General features: G+C 41.4%; 1 protein-coding gene across 47 annotated transcripts in view; it reads left to right on the plus strand.

Moving 5' to 3' along the window:
• Window positions 1-20,248, plus strand: part of LOC102098626 (poly(rC)-binding protein 3) — a 524,682-nt gene that overhangs the window by 479,012 nt on the left and 25,422 nt on the right. For 24 of the 47 annotated variants that reach the window (XM_065052857.1, XM_065052853.1, XM_065052855.1 and 21 more), the window contains 5 exons: window positions 4,219-4,347; window positions 6,473-6,616; window positions 11,574-11,630; window positions 12,138-12,213; window positions 14,028-14,080. In XM_065052857.1, coding sequence (XP_064908929.1) covers window positions 4,219-4,347; window positions 6,473-6,616; window positions 11,574-11,630; window positions 12,138-12,213; window positions 14,028-14,080 — 459 coding nt within the window. The remainder of the gene's footprint in view (window positions 1-4,218; window positions 4,348-6,472; window positions 6,617-11,573; window positions 11,631-12,137; window positions 12,214-14,027; window positions 14,081-20,248) is intronic. The other 23 variants (XM_065052864.1, XM_065052886.1, XM_065052876.1 and 20 more) reach the window with 3 other exon arrangements.

A 20,248-nucleotide genomic window follows, 5' to 3' on the forward strand; every position in this document is an offset into this window, starting at 1 on the left:
GATATCAAATGCTTAATCAGCTTTTTAGAAAAAAAAAATATCTTCATGCTCCTTTCTTTTTTATCCCTGATCTCACTGTGCTACCTGACTTCATGTATTCCAAATACGTATTGATTTTTTAAGTCCAGAATTTGTCTAATGGTATTCATTCAAAGTTCTGTGCTAGCAGCCACTTTTTCCTCTAATCAGAAAATGCAAAAGTTATCATATAGTACTAGTTTGAATTCTTCCATGTGTACCAGTTTTAATTCTTGCATGTCCTTGGCTTGGTATAGCACATACCAAGCCAAGGATCCAATGCTTTTAATCCAACAAACAAGAAAATTAGGTAGATGTTATGTACATGTCGAGAAAGTCTGAATATGACATTTCAGAAAAAATGGATTTCTATTCTGGAGAAAGTAACTATACTCCTTCTACATTTGTGTTCATTCCAACATGGGATGAGGAGTTGAAGATCACGATAATATGCTGTTAATTTTTTGTCATTTGACTATGTCAAACAAAAGCTTTTGACAGTCTTCACCACAGTGAAACCAATTTTTTTATCTCAAATGGTGATTAAAGACAGTAGGTTTCCATGAGCTTTAAAGTTTAATTTCAAATGTGAAAAAATTCAATGGATATTTGTCTACCAAAGAAAATTTTATCAAATGTAAAAAAAAAAAGAGTAGAAAATCCTTTGATCAAAATTTTGTATCCAGAATTTGCTATGAAGTGTTAGTTTATGGTAGCCTTGGAAGGAAAGGTGATGATAGAGAACAGTTAAATGTCTCATCCTCTTGGCTCGCAAGTTCTTCCAAATCATTTCATTTCAATTCCAATTTGATTGTCCTAAGATTTTTTTAACAAATTTCCCTCTGAAGCCGTATCTTCACCTTTTAGGATTTGGCCACTACTGAAAGGGTCTTTTCTCTCCTTGCATACAGGGCAGTAAAAGCAGTGTGTAACACTTCATCAGCTGACAGAGCTGTCAAAAGCTGTTTCTGAGTTTTTGTTGCCAAGCAAGCAACATAGTACTCCTCCTTGTGCCTTTTGCTTTGTAAACTGTGTTGGTGAAAACATGCCAAGGTTGTCTGTTGTAAACTCACAGAAAAACAACTCAGAGCCCTGCCATTCGAAGGGCTCTCTGTGCTTACTGAGACCTGCAAATAAAAGGCAATTACAAACTGGATTTTTTTCTTGGAGTACTGTTTCTTTATTTTTCATCAAAGAGTCTGGGAGCTATGCCTCCCAGTAGTCCTTAGTTGTCAAGCCACCTTTAGAGATCTGGAAGAATTAAGTCACTTGACGACACTGAGGGGAAGAGAACATTATTTCTGTGCAGATGTTGGGGTCATAGGAAACCCTCTCTCTTTTTTTCTTTAATCCTCAAAAAATCTTTGTAGAGATGTGAGAAGACACTTGTGTGTCGAACTGCATTTCTTGGGTGGAAGGTGTTCTGTTTGCCTTAGGCACGGGACATTTCTGGCTCAGCTTCTGGCCGGCCACTGGACTCTCGGTGTTTGCAGCAGGTCAAAGCCCTCAAGCAGCCACACACTCTCACCCTGGTAGGCTGGAGGCAAATCTCCTGGAAGAGACAGAGCTACTGTCTGAGCACACGGTCAGAGGCAACCTCAGCCATGAGACGTGATTCCTCTTGGTCCTCCAGATCTTTTAGGTGTACAAGAGAACTCTCAGGGAGCAGGAATCAAACTGATTTCTTAATTGTATTAAAATAGGAGCAGATGTGAGTGGGAACCATATTCAGCTGTAGGTTTTACAGCTGTCAATACTTTGGATTTTATTTTAAATATTGGTAACCTCATGCAGAGCACTGGGTGAGTACTTTTAGGGCACAGACTTTTAGAGGCGAGATTGGTCTGTTGGTCTGCGTACATCCTCCATCCAGATAGATGTGAACATTGATGAGATCCCCTGAGCCTTCTCTAGCCTAAACAGTCTGAGCTCTCTCAGCCTCTTCTCATGAGAGTTGCCCCAGACCATTAGTCATCTTTGTGGTCCTTCACTGGACTCTCTCCAGGAGCTCCACGTGTCTCTTGCACAGGAGAGTCCAGAACAGGGCACAGCACTCCAGGTGACAAATGTGCATGAGCAAAGCCCTCCCCTGTGGCTTCACCATGCTTTTCTGCCATGCAGCTTTTCAACTATGGCTTGGCCAAGAGTGCAGGCATGAGATTTTAAGATTTGAGTATGTTGCCATACGAAATGCATATGAAGTTGGTCAAATGTTTCATGGTGAGATTTAGTCTGAGTAAGCTTAAAACATTATTTAGAAGAGAAATTTAACCACTTTTTCAAATAATTTGCAAATAATTTGCATAAAATTTGCAAATCAAAAAGAAATATTTTGACCTCATAACTATAACTTTTAACAAGGGACTTGAAGCATTATTCTGGTGAGCACAGTTTCAGAAGCAAACACCTCCTAGTCTAGTGCAAGGAAGTAAGAGAATAGTGTTTGGCCAAATAGGTATTTCAATAAGGCTAATGTAGCGAGAAGTCACACTGCACATTTTCTTAAGTATAAGGGTAATGGACAAAATATTACTCATTTTTTCATTGCTGACATGTGACCAATGTCAAAGAATAAACAAGATTGGCACTGGAAGCAAATGCATAAATGACTGTAATATTTGTCAGAGTATTTTGTGCTAGATGTGTGGATACCCAGAACTGAACATTTAACAGCAAATATGATCAAACAGAAAAAAAAAAAGCAGCATCCATCTCAAGATGTGGTCTAATTTCATCATCACACAACACACTGAGCAGCAGTTCCACAAGGGATGGTCTTTTGTGTTCAGTCTTGTACCCACGAACAACATGTAGGGTTGCTGATTGATCAAATTATGGTGAAATTTCAAAGTCCATTATAGAGCGAGGAATTGATATTCTGGCCTTAAACAGAACTAGTGAACAGAAGATGCAATCAGTAATTCAATCAGTCTTTGGAAAGAAGAATAACATGTGTTGTATGTAACCAGCAGGAAAACAAATTAACTCCTTGCTGACTGACATGAAGCCAATGGTTACTGAAAATGCTTTTTTTAAAAGCCCAAAATATTGCATTGCAGTAATAGTCAGGAATATATTTTGTTTGTAACACATGAAAGTGCTAACTCAATATGAAGGCCTTTCAGGATGTTTGTGAAATAATTCCAAGGACTGTTTTGGCCTCATGTGTTTTTTTCTTTCTTTGAGGTGGTTTGGTTTGGTTTTTTGTTAACTAAGGTATATTATTGCCAAGATCAAATTTAAAAATAAAACCCCAAACTGGCTCATTACCACTTGGGTTCATTAACAAGCTAAAAGTTGATGATGTGCGTATATTTAATCCACATTAATTATAATTTAGAAGTGCTTCTGTACCATTCTGAGATATCCCAGAGCATAAGGCAGCCCGAAATTTCATCCAGGGACACAAGTCAGCTATTAGTAGACTAAATGGCCATTTATCTGCAATTCATTTCATTAGCAGGCCTTCTTCAGTTATCAGCATTTTTTCCTTTTTTTTTTTTTTATTATTGAAAAGTACTACATTTAACCTTTTTCATTTTCCAGTCAGCATTGCAAATGTCTGTCTTTGAGGGGGTTAACAGACTTGTCCTGAAATTCAGGTTAACAGCTGTTGAGGACTAATCTTCCTAGGATGGGAGTGTTTGCAAATTGGCTTGAACAGGCAAATCCATGTCCTGCAAGACCCCAATTACCCTGTCTAGGCAGGAGTTTGCATATTCACTCTATCATGTATCTCGCAAAGAAAAGACAAAAAGTTTAGAGGTGCCTCCCCTCCATCACATCAATGAATCACTGGGTTTTGAGAGGCATCACGTTCTACAGCTTCCTCACAAGGGGAGGAGGAGGGGCAGGCACTGGTCTCTTCTCTCTGATGACCAACGACAGAACCCGAGGGAATGTCAGGAAGATGTGCCAGGGGAGGTTTAGGCTGGACATCAGGAAAAGGTTCTTCCCCCAGAAGGTGGTGGAGCACTGGAACAGGCTCCCTGGGTGGGTAGTCAAGGCCCCAAGACAGACAGTGTTCAAGAAGAGACTGGACATCACCCTCAGACACAAGGTGTGAATTTGGGGGTTGCTCTATGCAGGGACAGGAGCTGGACTCAATGATCCTTGTGGGTCCCTTCCAACTCAGGATATTCTATAATTCTATGGTGATCTGCCCAGTGGTGACACTCTCTTCCTTTGTCTCTGCTCAAGTCTACAGGAGCCCAGGTGCAGGTGGCAGGGGACATGTTGCCAAACTCAACGGAGCGTGCTGTGACTATATCAGGCACCCCTGACGCCATTATCCAGTGTGTGAAACAAATATGCGTGGTTATGCTGGAGGTAAGTGAGCGCTGGTTATACCACTTCTCACTCAGGAGATGCTCAAACACATTATTAATTTTCAAGGTTCCCCAGGGGTGCTACCTGCCCTTCCCATGCCAGGATTTCAAGAGGACTTGGTTAGACTGTGCCTTTCCTGGTGTTTGAGAGCTTCCCTTGGCAGGGTTTAGCAATCAAAGATCAGGGCTGTCATGTTACTGTCAAAGAACAAATCATGTCCAGCATGGAGCTGCAGCCCATTCTGAGAGAAAGGCATTTTATTCTGGTGCAGAATAGGGCCGAAAACGTCTATGCCTTGTTTTAAATAGGAGTGGCTCTGACTAACGTAATTTAGATTAAATTTACCAGGACTTTTTGCTTCCTTAGGGTCAAGTCATTGCATATGGCCAGAATGTTTCATTTTCATGGCAGTTGTTTACCTCTTAAATTAAATGATACAAAATTAATGCATAGAAAAATCTGGGCATTTTAATACCTGTTGAAAATGCCCATAATTTCATACATTTCTTAACTGATCAACTTGAATAGAAGTTTGAAAAAAAATTTGCAAATCAAAAAGAAATATTTTGACCTCGTAACTATAACTTTTAACAAGGGACTTGAAGCATCTCTAGTTTTATAACATTTTCTGCTGGAAAAGTTTCTGTGGTTTTTTGGGTTGGTTTGGTTTTTTTCCTAAATCTAGTCAATGGCTGTGTCATTATGATCTCTGACACTCTACTGCGCTGTTATTCTTTTAAGTGGGGAGAAACAGGACAGTATTTGTGGCAGCACTGTTGTTTGTTTGGAAGCATGCAACGGATCAAAATGGCACACAGCCTTTGCATCAAAATGTCATACAGCCTATTGCAAATAGAAGTATAAGAATGAATAAACCCCCTGTGTTTAACTGGGGAAAAGTGAGTCTTGCTTCATTTTTTTTAACTACTGCGAAGAAGGAATTTCTTAATAAAAATGCAAGAAAACAAAAAAAAAAATTAAAAAATAATTTTAGTTTGTTAGAGATGGAGTACATGATGGCAATAGTTATCAGCTCTGAATACAGTGTATAGTCTGCTGTACAACTGACATTCATGGAATGAAGAGTTATTTGCTAAACAAGATGAGTGAAGCCACTTCTCAAAACCAGAAAGATGCAGTCCTATTTTGCCACGGATAGAGCCACTTTTTAAATAGCATTTAAAATGTTGACATAAAAAGTACTTAGTTTTAAGTCAAAACACAAGCAGCACTAAGACGACACTGGCTTAACTAGAGTTTGCTTCCTCAAACATTTAAATAATTCAGAAAATTTATGTGCTTTAATTTACAGCATATATTTATTTTGGCAACAAACACTTTCATTGACAAGAAATACCTAATATATTAATTAATGGAAATGATATTGTTTTTATCTTCTTTGGTTGTGATTAATGCCCTGAAACCAGGGCACCATTCTGCTAGGTGTTGCACAGAAAGTTTGAAGCCTTTTTTAACAAGCAGGTCCTTCTGTTTTATTGATGAGGAGAAAGTTGGCTTTAGTCAGGGGCTTTCCCTTTGGGTCCCTGCCTTAGTCTACAGGGAAAAAACTCTTTCCATGCATTAGGAAGGCCATGGTTACGCTCCTGCTGCAGCCAGGAGGATTTTCCTTCAACCTTTCAGCTCAGTCAGACAAAATGCAAGGTCAGGCCGGTCATTTGCAATTGAACAAGTGACTTGAATTAGTAAAACAACAAACCTTCATGAGTAGCAGTGTAGGAAAGATGGATAAGCAGGAGATGTGTTCTGTGTTAACAAAGTGAGAGCATTGGCTAGATTCTTCCAAAACCTCGACAAATTTAAAAAGTGTGCCCATGTTTCCTGAAATGCCTTGACATGCTTAATGAAGCGTCATAGCTTCGTCCATGGAAGCCACACGAACCAGCGCTCCCAGGTTTGGCTGTGCAGTTGGGACCTCAGCTCTTCCCCTGGAAGGCCAGACAACTGGCTGCCATCTTGCTTTTGGGCTGATGGGGTGGAGGGCAGGGTGGGGTGGGCTGGGTTAGCTGCATGCCTTGTTGTCTGAAGTGACCAAGATAAGGAGTGGTCTTTTTAATAGAGCTCTGCTTCATTATGCATTTTGATCATTTTGTGTTTTTGTCTACAGTCCCCACCCAAAGGTGCCACCATCCCCTACCGTCCCAAACCTGCCTCTGCACCTATCATTTTTGCAGGTGGCCAGGTAAGAGCAGACACCATTTTGGCTTCAGCTGGAAACCACACCGTCTTGGCCCAACCTCAGCCAGCGCCTGTTAGTTTTCAACATTTACTCTTTTTTGCCTGGTATAGTATTGATGTGCTTTGTCTACTCTGTGTGCTTGTTAGTTGGCAGAAAAGGGGGACACTGCATTGCAAACTTGACACCAAATTCTGATTACTGATATTTTACCAAAACTTAAAATTTTCTTCTGTGGTTAGGAAAAGTTTGCCCTTCTGCAAATTGAGAGGTATTCAAATGAGATGCTCCCTGAGTGGTACAAAATTACGTGCTGTTGGGGTTGGTTTTTTCACTCTTAACTTGCAGCTCTGTCAGCAGTATAAGCAGTTTTGTCACCCTGTCAGAGATTATCAAGCAAAGCTGCTCACAAAATGCATAATTTTTTTCTCTCATAGTTTTCATATTTTTTAGGACCAAATAGTGTGTTTTGCAGTAAAAATTTGCACACACGTAATTCCAGCTGCTTACAGTTTCTCAGAACCTGGTAGCAATGGCGTTCTGAGGTTAAAGGAACTGCATAAATGCACGTGCAAACCTTCCCAGCCATGGCGTGCAACAGCCTGATTGATAACACAGAACTTTCTTGTTTTGTTTTGGTTTTTGTTTTGTTTTGTTTTACACAGTTAAGTTTTGATGATTCCCCATTCATTTTAAGCTATATCAGCCAGGATTCTCATCTGCCCTTAAAACCCCAAATGCAATTTGGCTCTTCCTTGCCTTTTGATAATGCTCTGAAATGGAGCTGTGACATGCCACTAAGACATGACAGGAATTTGCTCTGCCATCATCTGTTGCAGGGGGAATGCAGTTTTAGTAAGTCATGAGCCAGCAATGAACACAGCTGATATGTACCCTGAAAACACCACAGGAGGCTCACAAAGGGGACCCATACAGCCAGCAGCCTAAGAGCAGCAATGCCCAGATACGTGCAAAGGTGAAGGAGTGAGATTCTGCAAGCCCTGCCCAACCCAAGGAGAAACTGATCTCCTAAATCTGGCCTAGAGGAAGGCAGCCATCTCTGTACTTGGGATTCACGTATGTTAAGCCCCTCTGAGTCAGCCAAATCTTTTCCCCTATATAATGGCAAGGCACCTTTTTAAGCAGGTACCCAGTGGGAAGAGCCACTCACTTGCATGGTGGAACATCCACAAGCAGGTCCCACCTCCCCTCCCAGGAGTCCAGCCCAAGTCATTGCCATGTCTCATCCCAGTAGGCAATTCAGAGGTCATTTGAGAAGCCAGACACGGGGTTCCTGGTGGGGCTGCTGGTATCAGTGGTGGTGCAGCAACTGGTGCCTCTCTGATCTGATGGTTTGTAAGGAAGCTCCTGCACATCTCAAGCGTACATCAAAGTGCCATTGCTTCCTACAGGCCCTTGTAATGAGCTTTCTCTGAACTTTTGTCTCAGAGTTTTACTTTCTATTCTGCAATGATACATTGTGATGTATATCTGGATTTTCATAATCTGGATGTAGTAGCTTTCAGTTCCTGGTGTTCAAGGCTACCACTCTTAGTTGTCTTCAAAATACGAAACCTGCTTCCTTAGTGACCAAAGTTGAACTGAAATTTAAAATTATTTGCCAGAAATTGGTCTATGACTGAAAGTTCAAAATAATTTACTCCATATATATATATCAAGTTTACACTGCAGTGCTTTCCTTTAAGAATATGTGTGTGTATATATGCAGCAGTCCGTGCTATCAGTATTGTAATTACCACTATCTTCAAAGATTGTTTCTGTATGTGATTACTTGAAAATATTGAAACTGCTAGAGTAATTTGAGCAGTTTGTATAAATAATTGAAAATGTCCTATTTTAAGGCCAAATAGCTCTTTTCATCTTCAGTTCTACCAGTTAAAAAGTGTTCTCACTTTTCTAATGCAACCTTGTTTATGTGAGAAAGAGTGTAGGAGATAGACACTTTCTGTGTGGTTTGAATTTAGTCTGTGATTAAGCAAACTTTGTAAGAAAAAACCTAAGGAGTGTTTGGGAATCAGTATGGAAGGACACTTTACCAAACTTTCATAGGTGGATATTGATACTGAAAATAAAATTTTATCATCAGTGCTAATTCTACCCAAACTTTTGGCTACAGTATCAGATGTTATTTTTTCATTCTAAATTACACCATGGCTATCCTGAAAGGTTTTGATTTGTTTAATGCTTGCATAGCAAACAACACTAGCAAAATCACGTTTCCAGTTCTCCTTAGTAAGTTGGGGTTTTTCTGCTTTAAGTATAGTTTTTGATTCTCTTGTGCTTCTTTGATACTGCGTTGCATAACAGTAGTAAAAGGAGGTTCCTCAACACTGTCCTGCCTTGCTCTACCCCTTACTGATATTTAACATATGCGGTGATTAAAAATGAAAAAAAAATCCAACACTCCTACCTGAGGGAAATAAATGGGAAATTTCTACCAACTGTGCTATGTTGCTGTTTGGATGGATACTTGCAGGGTACAGCTTTGATTCATGCCTCATAGCAGTTTTACAGTTTAAATTAAGGAAGATTTGCAGACCAAGTCGTTCCTGTGTCAGTATGACAGTAGGAAAGTTGCCTTTGACTTTGATGGAACAGACCCATAGCTCATGTCCTTAGTGAAACGTTACAATACAGATGTCTCCATAACCTCCACCAGGCTTGTACTTGGTGTGCCTCAGCCGTGGAAGGGCAGAGTTCCGCTGCTAAGAGACAAAGCAGTTAAAGACAGTTTTTCTCAATCTAAATCAATCAGCTGACCTTTTGGGAGACTAAGAAGTGATGAGTGTTGTTTGGGTTTTTTTTTTTTTGTTAACTGGGAAAGAAAATTCAAGACCCATCTTGTTCATGCTGCTCTGCTGGTTTTCATTGACAGCCAAATAAGGGCTAGATTGAGCTCTGAATGTTCATTATTTCTGTTATTTCTCCCATTTGTTTGCTTCCTCATATGTATACATGGAAGTATGAGGGAGCAGAGCAATGAGGAAAGGGGTGACTTCTGTTAGGTTCACTGCTGGTTTTTCTGCAGTGGTTTCTTCCTGATTTGCAGACCACGACTTGGGAAGCACTCATGTAAAAGATCTTTAAAGTAAAGCCATGATCAGAAAGGACTTATGATCTAGCACAGAGGCGCAGAGACCAAAGTGTGGTTTCCAAACCTGCTGTTTGCTCGTGGACCTAAGCCCCTGCCCAGCACTGTTTCCAGCTGTAACCTCCCTGAGGCCACACACAGAGCCCCCACTCAACAAAGCAATGTCACGTCTCCTTAAGGTTGTCCTCATTTGGTGAAACAAACACATGCTTTGCTTGCTTGAACACATGCTTGCTTGAGACTCGACTGACGGCAGTGATCAGCTGTTTCAGTGGACTAAAACCTCTTCTTGTCACTTATAAACAATCAGTAATGACCATCCCCTGTAGATGCCTGTGGGTATGTGTGCCCATGAGCATCCCATTGAGCCCGGTCACACACTTCTGTCTAAAAACTGTTGGTGTGCATAATGTTAACCAGATTGCACCCTTGCTTTATCAGTAATTTAAAAACTAAATGAAATGTTTCTTCTTCAGAAGGGAAATTCTGCTGCAAAAATGTGCATCAAGCAGTTGAGGCATTAAAGGTTTTAATATCTGAACTCCATTAAATGAATTGTTTTATCATATGCAAAGGATTCATTACTTACTAAGAGGTCTTTTGTCAAATAAGCATTTTGCCAACTAAGCTAATGAGCTCTGTTCCTGTTTATAATTCTCCCACTACAAATATTTATACATTATAATTTGTCTTTCTGCTTTCCTGCCTGTCTAAGCACAAGCACATTGAAATTTTTCTGACATGTCATTCCTTTCAGAAAAGCCCTAGAGGATATAATAGAAAATTATAAACTCTCTATAGTTTTTTCTTTGTAGGCCATTACAGAGAGTTGAACAGAGCCAGCAGGAAAGACAAAGGGCTGTGCTAACTGGTGCCAGACATGCCACTGTGTCCCTCCTCATGTGCTTTATTTGCATCCTACACCTCACCCCAGCATTGCCAGAAGTGATGCCAGAAACTCTACCCATTGCACTGCTCTTGTGGTGCAGAGGCTGGATTTGGAAGGGGAACATTTGGCTTCTTCTGGAACAGGCTGCCCAGAGTGGAGTCTCCTTCTCTGGAGACATTCAAAACTCATGTGGACATATTCCTGTGCAATCTGCTCTGGGTGAACCTGCTTTAGCAGGTGGGTTGGACTAGATATCTCCAGAGGTCCCTTCCAAGCCAAATCATTCTGTGATTCTGTAGAAGACCACCATGCTGGGATTCTCCATCATGCTCCTATCTCCAGACTGGTGTGCTGACCCCCTGCCCAGGCACTGCAGGACAGGCTGCCATCCAGCACATGTGCTCACCTACCTGCTGGGATGGCAGCCAGGGGCACAAGCCCCATGGGGTGCATCGGGGCACAGATTTGCTGGCATTTAGCAGCTGTGGCTGTCATTAGCCAGATGAGGTCACAGAATCACAGAATGTTAGGGATTGGAAGGGACCTCGAAAGATGACTGAGAGCCATCTGGCATGTGTCCCCACCAATGGCAGTCAGGAGCTGGATTGCAAGGCACCCCCTGGGCAGGTCTGCCCCATCCTTGCTGCCCTGTTGCTGCTTCGGTATCAGCATCTCCCTGCCGGTATGTGTAGCATCGGGAGGGGAAGCAACCACCCCCCATGCTCCTTGACCCCAGTTCTGCCCCCAGGAGATGGAGCTGTACTAAAGAGGTCCTGAGGACCAAGGTCATCAGAGTTTAGGCAGCAGCACTTGGTTTCCCTTGCTTGCAAGGGGTACATGGGCAGCCCAAGAGAGATCTTGGGCATTACCAGCATTATCAGGCAGCACAAGACAATTAAGCTTCACTCGGCATTGAAGGTGATGTGGGTGACATTTGCCTGGGGAGCCAGGAGGAGTGTTTCTGATGAGAACAGGAACTCCGCTTGTCCTGCCTGACTGACCTGTGCCTTAACTGTGCTTGTTGTTTTCAGGCGTTCACGATCCAGGGGCAGTATGCCATCCCTCATCCAGACGTGAGTCCAGCGCATGTAAATTACTCCCTTTTTCTTCCTTTCCCTCTTATTTGTTCTGGGCAACATTTGCTTTCTACAGTTAGCGATAAAGACGTGGCCTAAGGACACCTGTCCTGAATGACATACTGTATAGCCAAGTGTTAGCTGCAACTCTTCCGTTGTGTAATAATTGCTAGAAAGTACAATGGCCCAGGAACAAATGACAGTTATCTTGGTCTTTTTTGCATGTGATATATTTGAGTTATTTTAATACGTAATTCTACGATAATTAGTTAATATTAACAATAGCCATTACATGTAATAACAGTAGATATGTCATTTATAACCAAGTTTGGGTTTTGGTTTTGTTTTTTTGGTTTTTGTTTTTTATTTTCTCTACAGTAGATTAGAATGAATAATTAAACCTTTTTTCTTTTCAATATAATTTTAATTAATCCAGTTTTAGAACATGTAAGATGGTTTCTCTGCTCTGAAATAATTCCATTTGATTGGTTAGTTCTAATTTCCCATCCTGCCCTGCAGTTGACCAAGCTTCACCAGTTGGCTATGCAGCATCCCCCCTTTACTCCCCTTGGGCAGACCACCCCTGGTTTCCCTGGTACGTACCCATGACCCCCTGGGGAAGTCCTTCTTCTTAACAGCTTTGTTTCCCGTGGTCATTACATCATTTTAATAATAAATGTGGTAAATGACCAGAGATCCTTCTGTTTTCACACATTAATCTGTGTTCTTCCCCTGCCTCCCTATGCCTCTGTTACAGTTCCTTTCATCATTACTAAAACACGCTTTGTTTGTTTCATTTATTTAATCAAAACTGCTTCATTTGTGCCATTGGCTAAAAGCTCTGAGTTTCTTTCATTCAGTCCTTGTAAAGTTATTATGTACCACACAGTATGTACCAGTTGGTCCTGAGTGAAGTACTTGGGCATAGATCTTGTCAAATATCCCATTTGGTAACATGTTCATAAAGAAGTAAATGTAGGAAAACAGTATGTAATCTGGGTACAGAAATACTGATTGAAGAAATTACTGCATGCTGAAATTCAAACTCCTTGTAGAGCCAAATGTCTTAAGAGCATCTGTAATCATCAGTGCTGGGACAAGTACCTCTTTTCCTACTAGATATGCAGATGTGGCTACAAAATGCAATAGAAATTTAGTTAAATTAAGGACTGCAAATTTATCCCATACTTATTAAAACTGAAGCTGAATTTTTGATTCAGGAGTGAGAAGTCAATTTACCCTGCAATAAATAATTTTCACTGTACTTCACTGCATAGATGTTTGGCATCTAAAAACTTAACAAACTGGAAGTACCTATGTACTGGTACATGCTTTGTATGGTAAATAACATTTTATCACATACATCAAATTCTATTATCAACTTGATTTTTTTATATTCAGTGTAAAATAAGCATATGCGACTCTTAATATAAACATAAGTAAAATGTAGGTGAGACACTTTTTTGTAAGAATATTTCTTTTTCATATTTTCTAGTTGGAAATAAGTATTTTTGGTATGTCTTTACAGATAATAATATTAATAATAACAAATACCAAAAAAGAGAAAAAAAAAGAAAGTATATCCAAAATATATTTTTGTTCTCCATGATGTATCTGATAAAATATCTACAAGTAATACTAAATTGCCTTTCCTAGCTTTATGTTTTCCTTACTCTTGTCATTAACATACTGCTCTTCAATCTTCTCCTGCTTATATTTGTGAGATGTATGTTTCTGTAACATTCCTCTATGTTAGAGCAGTAACTCCATTTTTCCTAAGAATTTTCCTTTTGTCCACCCAATTTACAAACAAATGTATGCAGCTTAGAGTATTTTGTACATTGCCCTTCAAAAATTACCCTTCCCCACATTTCTTCAGCAGCTAATCCCACATGTAATTTCCAAATTTCCCTGGGTTAATTTCCTCATCCTTATTTTAATTTATTAATTTTTCTTTTCCACAGCTATGTATTTTGTTCTGCTAATTGTTAGTTTGACTTCCACTTTCATTTTCCATAATCTAGAACTCCTGGTAGACAGGTCAAATTTCAGCCATCCATTAATTTCTCAATTGATGTGCTAAGAACAAACTTCAGAGACCGTTTTTTAGGGGAAACCCTTCATTTTCTAGAAGCTTTTTATGACCCTGTGGAATCTCATGTGACATTTGTTGCTTTGGTGGGTTAAAGGTTGATTAAAACAAGACTCATTTGAAATCAGTCCAACCCTCTGAGTTTTGCACCTCTTGCTTTCTTTTCCATTTCGCTAGCAATTCTCTATTTTTCTTTGCTCCTCTCTTTTTACTTTTTTTCCTTCTCTCTGTATGTTTCCTTCTTTAAAATATCATTTGTTGTGTCTTCCCTTCTTGCAAACAACTGACGTGAGATTTTCCCTCTGTCCCCTGAATAGGACTGGATGCCACTACTCCAACCAGTTCCCATGAACTTACTATTCCCAATGATGTAAGTGGACCAATAGTCAGTGTCACTTTCTCTTCTCTGGCTCCTCTGCCACATCTCATCTTTGCTTGATTTGTAAGCACTAGTCCTCAGAATAAACCGCACAGTATTTAGTCTGGGGAGGGGGCATTAGGGTGGCACTAGCACAGGTTGTCTCTCAGCAGAAGAGTTAAAGGGGATGGAAAAATGTGCAGCTTGTGCCACTCTGGTCTCCACTGCACCCCGCATGTACCCAAGGCAGTATTTTTTTCTGAGCAAAAAAGCTACTTCAGTTATGTAAAATGCAATATAAGGGCTTATTGCAAAAAGCAAGGGCTAAAAGCATTCCTGCTCCAGCAACTCTGAACCGGCTGTGATTGACAGACTCAGTCCCCATGAGCAACATGGTGCTGAATCTTAAAAGAGCTACTCAAAGTGCCCAACCGGCATGCTGCATGTCATATAAAAATGCCTTCCCATTTTGTTCACTTTCATTGCAAATGGGGTTTTTTTTCAGTTTTCATTACAAATGAGTCACTTGGAAAATGGAAGATTTCTCCTCCAGTGAAAAATGCTTTCAAGCATGAGTGGGATCACAAAGAGCAATTATATTACTTAAGACATACTTACAATATTGTGTAAGCCCTATTAAACTTGGTGGCAATGATTTACAGTAAGAAAAAATACAGAATAACAAAGAAATGAAGGTAAATATTTTATGAGTTCTGTGAGTTCATAAGCTTTGTGTTACTTAAAAGATATCCTGCTGATTTGTCAGTACCTGCTTTATAACCCAATTTATCGTATGTTGAGAATTTTATGGGAGAACCGTATTTCTCCTTACAGTGCAAGTTTTTTTAATCTCAGTCTCAGGCAGATGTTGTTCTTGCTGTCAGTGATATAAAACCAAGGTCACTCTTCTCACTTCACATCTTTCAGGGTTCATAGCAGAGAACGGGAGGGAGAAATTTGGCCTTGTGTCCTGTAGTACAATAGAAAATTCAAAAAATAAATGTTTCTCATCTAGGAGATATGAAGAGTCCTGGCTCAGCACTATTCTCTGAGAAGCAAGCGCAGATCCATGTGTTGTTTCTAATACAAGGTTTTTCTGGCTACACAGTGCCTGTCTTCTTGTTGTTGCTAAAGGAGCAAAACCAAAGCAAAAATGGGGTCAGGCTCAGCAACAGCACGCAGGGACTCTAGAGGTGATGAAAGGGAGTTCTGGTGTTTGCTCAGTGTCAAGGTGTGCAGTAAAGGACCAAAAGGCTGGAGTCCTGCCCACATTTGCTTGTGTGTGTGTCTATGTGTCTGTGTGTGCACCTCTTGTGTCCTGTTGGGCATCAGGGGCTGCTTGGGAATTTTGTAGGAGGAAAACTGTTTTCCCCATGCATCTCCCTGAGACATTTGCTCTGCCCTGCCAGGCCACGCTCGGGTTGCCTGGGTGCCATCTCCGGGGTCTCCTGGCATAACTGTGCATCCTGGTGTCCCACAGCCCCGAGGCTGCTGCAGCAAGGCTGCTCTTTGGGCAGCCCCTAGGCTAGAAATGAGGAGATGAGGGAGCCAGAGGGACATGGAACAGAGATGGAGTTGGATGAGGAGGCACCAACACCTGTGTTTCATGTGTGCCACATCAGTCGGACGCTGCGCACGGAGAGAGAGCAGAGCAGGAAAGGGCAAAAGGGATGCAGAGGCAGCAGCAGCTGTGCAGCAAAGCCAACAGAGGCAGCTTGAGTTCACTTTCCTCTCCTAATCCTGGTGTTGACAGACAGGCAGTCAGTGTGGCATGGTGATTGTTCATCTGGTTGAAGGTGAAGGAAGCTGCAGTCCCAACCTGAGGGATCAACCCCCTGTGCTGTATCAGCCCTGCAGCTTTCTCATCACATGTGCGTACGTGTGCCGAAGTCCAGCATGCATGAGAAGAACATGAGACTTGCAAATATCTACATACTCTGCAACTACCAGATAGGTCAGTCTGTATCTGCCTATGTGCTACACTTATTTTTAAAAATCAAGATAATGATAAGTACCTGAAGTCAAAACCTCAGTAAGAATCTGATGGAGCATAAAGAGAATAAGGAGCTCAGACTTTAGCCTAGTAGATATTAATAGCCATTTACAATTTGCATAGCTTCATATTAAAATAAAATTTCCTTACTCCCTCTGGCCTTTAGGCAGTAAGAGAAAATTTTTCTTCTGTTATTAATTACCGTAACAACATCATGCTGCTTTCTTCATAAAGTGTGCTGATAATTGCAACTAGCCTGTTGCTAAATAACAAAAAGATATCAGAGAACAAAGAAATGCATTTTACGGAAAACTATTTTCCATATGCTAAAAAGCCCAGGCTTTGTCTCCAAATGGTAAATTCAGGAGATTTGCCTTTCTAGGTTTTCCTAGAACTTCTGGATATCCCCAAAAAGAGAACAGAAGGCACATTTCTCCACGTCCCTCTCTGAAGTAACTTTTTTCCATATCTGGTATCTCCTTTTCCTCATCAAAACCTCTCGTAAGGGTATTTGGTTGCCTTTCTTTCCTTGCTGGGATCCTGCCGGGCCTTCCACTGCCGTGCAAATTATACAACATAGGTGTCTTTCACACATATCCCAGAATAATGTGGCGTAACAGCGTCAGGTCCTGAAGGGAACAGAAGGGATGATATCACTTGGTGTAGCTGATTGGGAACAGATAACAGATGTTTTAAGATTTTGTCATCCAATCATCCAAAGTGGCCATTGAGAGTAAATGAACAAAACAATAATTTAAAGATTCTTATTAAAAAATATGCATATTTTGCACATATATGGGAGAGGCAAGCAGAAGCAAGTAAAAGGAAAACAACTTCCCCCTCAGAAAACACCACTAACATTTTAAGAAAGCTATAAATCTGATCAATATTCCATAGAAACAGAAATGTCAATCCATCCAAGTCGGAAATGGCATACTGAAGAGCCACGTTTATTTCCTCATGGAGCCACAAGGACTTGCCTGCAAACGATGGAGGAGGGCTCATGTGCGCAAAAAGCTCTTGGAGCAGCCCACAGTGAAACCCAGTGTTGGCTCCGCACGATGCTCCAAGGAGGTCCATGTGGTGCTGCCTCTTCCACCAGTGGTCACTGGGAGGACTGAGCTCTCATCTTTGCAGATCCCAAATCCATCTCCTGCAAGGGAACAACCAGTGCCAGCCCTTAAGGAGAAGACTAGGGCAGCGTCAGACTCCAGCTGTGACTTTCATCAAAGCCAACCACTACCTACGTGTTACAGGAAAAGTGCACCTTGCCCTCCCTACAGCCCCAGATAGGGAAATCCCTCCTCCAGAAAAGCTCTGAGAACAAATGCTATGTTATTATAAAACTAAGCTGCTGGCTAAATCTGTCTATGACTCAGAAACTTTCAAGTTGGATTAAATGGTTTAAAATCAATGATTAAGCAAATACTTAATAATCCACACTAGACAAGTTGAGAAAGGTCCTGCAGTAGGGTAAGTCAAAGAACTTCTACTGTAGGCAAGGGACCTGTGGGTTCAGCCTCAATAAATTTACCTCACTGCTGGGTGCCTCCCATATAACAGAGAAATAATGCCCAGAGCAAAAATACAGAATTAACCAGATTCTGTCAAATAGGCATGTTTAAGAGGGTGTGTTATCAAAAAAGTCAATTCTATCACTTCTTATATGTTTGCACGTGGCCTGATCTTTGTCTCTGCTTAATCTGAGAAAATGTCAATTCATTCTTCAAGTAGACGTGTCCAGATGAGGTCAAGAATCAGCAGAAAGATTTCACACGCTGAATATCCATCAGAAGCAAAATGAGACCTTAGGTGGAACAAGGTACTTTTGAGAATGAGAAGTAATTTGCCCCGGTAATTTGGCTCACTTTAGGGAACAGGATGGGAACAGGTGTTGGGCTCTCGATAAATTGAAACACACCTAAATAAGCAGATTCACTTGTGTTACGAAACAAGTATTATAATACTTCATTTCTGGAAATGTTTTCTCAGTTTCCTGGATGCCTTCTTGCAAAGCCTATGAAATCATTATAGTTCAGATTTTCCATTATTCTGGCAAGGAAAGTGAAGTTATTTAGTAGTAGTAGTAGTAGTAGTAGTAGTCGTGGTAGTAGTAGTAGTAGTCGTGGTAGTAGTAGTAATAATAGTATCATCATTGTCACTGTTTTTTAAGAGGAACAGAGTATTTAAGCATCTCTTTCTGGGCCATGCAGCAAGTCTGTAAAGAATAGTGATTATACCTCAGATTATGTCTGCCTAAAGAGGACTCTGCCCTCAGCTTTTCTAACCAAAAGCCTGTATCTTTATGAAAAGAGATTGAAGAGTCTTCATCGTGATGAGTACTTCCTCACTCAACTAATGCAGGGGCTTTGCCGAAGCCACTGGACTTGCTTTGGGTTGGCAGTGGGGTACCAAGGGGAACCATATGTACCTGTGGACATGTATGGTCAACCTCCAGACAGCAGATATCGAGATGCAGAGGCTACTTCCTTGGCCCTTTATAACATCACTATACTCATGATGAGAAAAGAATCTGATTTTTTTACCAGTACTCAAAAAACAAGTGAGCTCCATGCCACTTTCTGTGACAAAAAAATAACTGCAGCATTGGACTTGGATAATAAACCAAAACCTAAACGTCTAATTGCTCCTAGTGCTGCAAAGAAGTAATGCAATGTGATGGACATAGAGGAGCAAACCTGTAGGAAACACGCAGAAGAAAGCTATTTTTATTAGGCTCCATCAGTGACTTTAGGAATATGGGAAGAAATACAGATATTTAGCATTTATATTTAGCATTATGGGGAAGAAAGAAAAAAATAGAAGAGAGGGATATGAATGAAAGATGGCATGGTGTACTGGGAAAAATTATCAGCATCAAGAGTTTGGGGTGGGAGAAATCACAGTAGGCCTTCCAGTTCCACCCTTTAAGAGTCCAGACTCTTGATTCAGTCCTGTTTGAATTGTTGCCAGCAGAACTCTACTGAAGGACAGAGTAAAACAAGAAAAAAAGCAGAATTCTGGCTCTTGGAGAAGTTAGGAGGGCGGTCGGCAGAACTGCTACCTTGGACTTCCAGAAGGCAGACTTTGACCTGTTTAGGAGGCTGGCTGGCAGAGTCCCTTGGGAGGCAGCCTTGAAGGGCAAAGGAGTCCGGGAAGGCTGGTCTCTCCTCAAGCAGGAAATCTTAGAGGTGTAGGAACAGGCTGTCCTCGTGTGCCAAAAGACAAGACGGCGATGAAGAAGACCAGCCTGGCTAAACAGAGAGCTTTGGCTGTAACTCAGGAGAAGTAATATGACCTTTGGAAGAAGGGGCAAGAAACTCAGGAGGACTACGAAGATGTCATGAGGCTATAAAGGGAGAAAACGAGAAGGGCCAAAGCCCAACTAGAGTTAAGTCTGGTTGCTGCCGTAAAGGCAACAAAAAATGTTTCTATAAATACATCAGCAACAAAAAGGTGGCTAAGGAGAATCTCCATTTTTATTGGATGTAGGGGACAGTATAGTGACAGAAGACGAGGGAAAAGCTGAGGTACTTAATGCCTTCTTTGCCTCAGTCTTTAATAGTAAGACCAGCTGTTCTCCAGGTACACAGCACCCTAGGCTGGAAGACAGGGATAAGGAGCAGAGTGAAGCCCCAATAATCCAAGGGGAAATGATTGGCAACCTGCTACACCACTTAGACAAGCACAAGTCTATGGGGCTGGATGAGATCCACCCAAGGGTTCTGAAGGAGCTGGTGGAGGTGCTCACCAAGCCACTTTCCATCATTTATCCAAAGTCCTGGCTGACTGGGGAGGTCCCAGTTGGCTGGAATGTGGCAAATGTGATGCCCATCTGCAAAAAGACCCAGAAGGAGGAACCAGGGAATTACAGGCCTGTCAGTCTAACCTCAGTACCAAGGAAGGTCATGGAGCAGATCATCCTGAGTGCCACCATGTGACACGTACAGGACAACCAGGTGATCAGGCCCAGTCAGCATGGGTTTATAAAAGGCAGGTCCTGCGTGACTGACCTGATCTCCTTCTATGACCTGCTTAGTGGATGCGGGAAAGGCTGTGAATGTGGCTGACAGGCCAGAAGGCTGTGCTGCCATCCAGCGGGACCTGGACAGGCTGGAGAGTTGGGCGGGGAATAACCTAATGAAATTTAACAAGGGAAAGTGTAGAGTCCTGCATCTGGGCAGGAA

Source organism: Columba livia, chromosome 2 (assembly GCF_036013475.1).
Source record: "Columba livia isolate bColLiv1 breed racing homer chromosome 2, bColLiv1.pat.W.v2, whole genome shotgun sequence".
NCBI classification, from domain to species: domain Eukaryota; kingdom Metazoa; phylum Chordata; class Aves; order Columbiformes; family Columbidae; genus Columba; species Columba livia.